The sequence below is a fragment of the Notothenia coriiceps genome, unplaced genomic scaffold (assembly GCF_000735185.1).
Source record: "Notothenia coriiceps isolate Sejong01 unplaced genomic scaffold, NC01 NC01_scaffold00005043, whole genome shotgun sequence".
In the NCBI taxonomy this organism is placed as follows: Eukaryota; Metazoa; Chordata; class Actinopteri; order Perciformes; family Nototheniidae; genus Notothenia; species Notothenia coriiceps.
Window position 1 is genome coordinate 1 of NW_011337744.1, and position 4,879 is coordinate 4,879.

General features: G+C 43.8%; 1 protein-coding gene across 1 annotated transcript; it reads right to left on the reverse strand.

Annotated features, from left to right (window-relative positions):
- Positions 1-690: 690 nt before the first annotated feature.
- On the reverse strand, positions 691-1,859 carry LOC104942768 (ATP-binding cassette sub-family A member 2-like). Its single transcript, XM_010768058.1, has 2 exons — positions 1,659-1,859; positions 691-1,175 (listed from the first exon to the last, which is right to left on the reverse strand). The coding sequence occupies exons 1-2, from the start codon at positions 1,857-1,859 to the stop codon at positions 795-797; spliced, it is 582 nt and encodes a 193-aa protein (XP_010766360.1). The 3' UTR covers positions 691-794.
- Positions 1,860-4,879: the final 3,020 nt, after the last annotated feature.

The following is a 4,879-nucleotide window of genomic DNA, read 5'->3' on the forward strand; positions in this document are numbered from 1 at the left end:
TTTAGCTAAAAGCAGCTACCATTCAGCTAATAACATATTCAGCTTTTTCTGCATTTTCAGCTAAATTCAGCTATAAATGTTCACAGTTTACAGCATTCGGACGCATTTTGTGCAGGAAATGCATTTTCTAGTTTTATATACACTGAATAAAAATATAAATGCAACACTTTCGTTTTTGCTCCCATTTTTCATGAGATGAACTCAAAGATCTAAAACATTTTCTACATACACAAAATAACCATTTCTCTCAAATATTGTTCACAAATCTGAAAAAATCTGTGATATGAGCACTTCTCCTTTGCCGAGATAATCCATCCCACCTCACAGGTGTGGCATATCAAGATGCTGATTAGACAGCATGATTATTGCACAGGTGTGCCTTAGGCTGGCCACAATAAAAGGCCACTCTGAAACGTGCAGTTTTGCTTTATTGGGGGGGTCTGGGGGGGTCCGAAAACCCTAGGGTTAAACCCTAACCCTAACATGTCACCCATCTCCTTCGCATAGAGTTGATCAGGTTGTTGATTGTGGCCTGTGGAATGTTGGTCCATTCCTCTTCAATGGCTGTGCGAAGTTGCTGGATATTGGCAGGAACTGGAACACGCTGTCGTATACGCCGATCCAGAGCATCCCAAATATGCTCAATGGGTGACATGGCTTTAAACAAATGTTGTGTACAATATAATAAACCATGTTTTAATCAAAAAGAATCATATTTTTAATGATAAAGACAATACTCGCAGAAGGATTTGCTGTGTTCAAACTGACCCTGCTGTGCGATTGGTCCTCTGCTCTCACCTGTTGTGCCCACACAGGATGGGCTGCAGTCCGGCCCACAGCTGCACAAAGGCTGAAAACTGAGAGTGAGGGTTCTCTGCTTCCTCCTTTCCTTTCCTTCCTCCTGTTCCTCCACCTTCCTCTGCGCCTCCACCCCCCTCTTCTCCAGGGATGTCAGTTGTGTTTGGGCCCCATGTGGTAGCGTTAAGGGGCCAAGTCATGTTTGTGGGGGAGGCTGGAGTTCGACCAGCGCAGGCTCCTTTGGGCAGCAGGCGGGCCAGGCCAGAGAGCAGGTCCACGTCCTTCAGAAGCCTCTCCATATCAGCCAGGTCCTTCAGCAAGGCCCTGAGGTCGGCCTGAGAGAGGGGGGCCACAGAGCGGGGCCGCTCCAGCTGGAGCTGGGGGGCGAGAGGGGAAGACAGGAAGAAATGATGGAGGGATGGAGCTGGGTAGCAAATATAACATGGTACAAACTGGCTGCTGTTAGTGAGGCTAACTGTCTACTTTAAAGATAACAATAATATTGTACATGTTGTTAAAAAACAAAAGTTCTTGACATCTTTCCATTTCAAGCCTCTTCAAGTTGCACACAAAATGCTGTCAGAGAGTTTATCTTATAAATCAAGACAGAGGCACAGCAAAACCATTGACAACCTGGTCTCTATTTTTCCATGTTTTTGTGTTTTTTGGAAGAGTATTGAGGCTGAGTGCTGCTCGACAGGCTGCCATCAATGTCCACCACTAAAATAATTTGTTTGTTGTTGTTAAAGAGAAACATTTTATTTCTCTGCAGTCAAAGCCTTTCAATGACAAAGCACTATTAGTGACCGTACATTGACAATGAGAGATTAGTTGGCAGATGTTCAGCAGTCCCTCTGTACCTTCTCTCTGACCCGCTGGGTGTTGATTTGCTCTCTCAGCTCCAGGCTCAGCAGTCTGAAGCGCTCTGCTCTTTGACCCTCCCCCCCGCCGCACACTGCTCCGAGGTAGGCCTGCAGGAACGGTCGCTGCTTCTCTGGCACCATCAGGATGGTACTGAGCTCACTAGCCCCGCCCTCCCCACAGGTGAGGACCTCCAACATGGCCCCAGTCAGAAGGGCCCCCTGTGGAAGACATAATTAGTTTATTTGACTTCAGCATCTACTATGCATGCTATTACTCAAAATAATTACCCATGATTAATCATAATATATCAAACGTTTGAAATACTAGTATTTACTTGTATAATGCGAGAAAATTAATAAATACATGTGTGTCGTAATAAAGAAATGCATTTCAAACTGCTAAGAGAAATCAGAGCGTTAGGATGATTTATGAATTATTGGCTTGAAGTCAGACCATTTTCCAACAGTTAGCTAAAGCATGGCCAAAGCTGCTGCTGTGATTCCCCCCTGTATAATGGGCTCTACACAGGACTTATGTTTGTAGTATTCACGCAGCAGCTCAATGCTTCCTACAGTGGAGACACTGTATGCTGTCTCCCTCTGCAACTTCAGGAAGCTGGAGCAAGGTTCAGTAAAATTCCGTTGTTTTCACCCCAGCTAAAGAGCGAGTGCAGATCATGAGTCATGGATCAGTCGTGCCGTTACAGTGAGGTAGTGAAGGTTCTTACTGATGTCCGAGGGCAGTGTAACACATGTGACTCTGCCAGTTTCTCCACCCTATCTTTTACACTGCCATGCGATTCATGGTGAACATCAGCTATTAATTAATTAATTAAGTCATTCTAGGTATATCTTTTTTAGGCAATCAGTCTTCCAGATTAATTTGCATTTAAAAACTGTTTTCCTCACTTAACCAGAGAAGTGCACAACCTGACAGTCCATTTCTTAGAGTTGCTGTCTTTTTCATGAGCATGAGATCTTATGTCGGGCAGAAGATTAAATGCCTTTCCTGTTTTTATGTAGGACTAGTTTGTTTTGAGAAATTACTCGATGATCTGAGGTCATGGGGAGTATTCTTTTGTATCGTAGGGTATGTCAAAAGGGAAAAGCAGAAGGAAAGCTGAAGCCTTATAGAGATAGGCTGGGCCCAACATTGGTCTAAATGTGTGTCTTAGTATTGCAGAGTTCACACACAAAGTGACATAAATAGTTTTTGTTGAGGCATTTAAGAAAGTTCAAACCCTACTTTTACTCCTCTACAATGCACTAAAATGGTCCAACATGTGTGGGGAAAGGACAGGAAATTATAATCCGACGAGCAGTTAATCTGAAGTATACTAAAGCTGTTTTTGCGACTGTACATTTTTGTTTAATTGCTGGATAACAATTCAATTACAGTATATAATTAATATAGCATGCTGTCTTAGGCCTACTGATGCAGTCCCAGCTCAAGACCGTGTCTCTGAAACATACAGGATGACAAATTCTTGTCCATATGTATTGCTCTTTGATATGTAATAAATTCGTCTACAGATTTCTTTTTGCAGATATGTGAAATGACTTAAATACGTTATGGAGGCAGAGTGAAGGATTTAAATTGTCTACATTTGAATAAGGGAACGCTTAGGGGATTATCATCTCTTCTTAAACTATTTAGACTCACTGAGTCTGCATCAGACTGTTAGCTATCTCGACCAGATAGGACTCTCTGCTGATTCAGAAACCTCAGTAAATTCTATTTTGGTTTCTAGACCTCTCTGTTTCATTGATTCTACTTTGTATAACTGTAACAGCTAAAATACCTGTTTTTCAGGCAGAAAACTCATTTTTTCAGAAATCTTAAAAACTTAAACATTTGCTTCTTCGGGTTCACTTTGAATAAACAACTGTACAAATACTAAGTGCTTTACTAGGGGTAATTGTAGTAGGGTTATCTTAAAACCTCTGTAACAATGGTTTAGTCTGACATCGGTCTGTAAAAGGTGCATTACAATAGGCCTGAAGGCTCAGTTGATTGTGTGAAGTGAGACAGTTTCAGCTGGTGCCCATCAGCTGCAGAGAGTTAACTGATTAAAGGGGCGTAGGCCCACAACTGTGACAACTCAGCAATCAGGACTAGTGTCCATTTTAGGTAGCACTTTTCTGGAGCGTCAAACAGACGAAGGCTGACAAAGACAATAGAGTCCTGTTGGAGTCACGAGGGAGGCAAAGAGGAGGTAAATCCTACTTTAAATGAGCTAAGTATCTCTGGTGTTTTCATCCACTCTTGCTAAAAACATGTGTAAATTCTCCTTTCCTGGTCATGTGTCTTCTCGCAATTATTACTGGCCCCGTGCATCTCGTAATAGTTGTAACCAGCCTGCTCTTGTCTATCCCAGATGCTCCACTGAGATCCAACATCTAGTTTCAGGGGGCCTGTGGAACTGCCAGTCAGCTGTTCTTAAGGCTGACTTCATCTCTGGCTACGCTTCCCTGCAGTCTCTGGATTTCCTTGCTCTCACTGAGACCTGGATTACTCCATCCAACACATCCACTCCAGCATCTCTCTCCACAGCATATTCCTTCACCCACACACCCAGACCTACTGGCAGAGGAGGTGGCACTGGTCTCCTGCTCTCTCCCAAATGGAGCTTTTCCCTCTTCAAGCTACCTAACTTCACTCCTTCCACCTTTGAATTCCATGCCGTCACAATAACCCATCCTATACAATTAAACATTTTTGTTCTCTACCGTCCACCAGGCGCCTTGGGGGACTTCTTGGAGGAATTAGATAATCTCCTCTCACACATCCCTGAAACTGGCCCTCCCGCTGTACTTCTCTGAGACTTCAACCTCCAGACAGGGAAGATAGCTGAACTAACATGTCTTTTAACCGCCTCTGCTTTCTCACTGTCTCCATCCCCACCAACTCATAAAGCTGGCAATGTCCTTGATCTCATATTCTCAAGGAACTGCACTACGTCTAACCTCTCTGTAAACCCGCTCCACACATCCGATCACTTCTTCATTTCATTCTCTCTACCCCTTTCCAAACATAACAAACTAATCCCTTCTAATTCTGCACCTGTCCGCCGTAACCTTCGTTCCCCTCTCCCCCTCTACCTTTGCCTCATCGGTGCTCTCAGCCTCCCTTCCTCTGACTCGTTCCAACTCCTGACTCCAACTCTGCTGCAGAAACTCTCCTCTCTACTCTCTCATCCTCTCTCTGAGACTGCCAA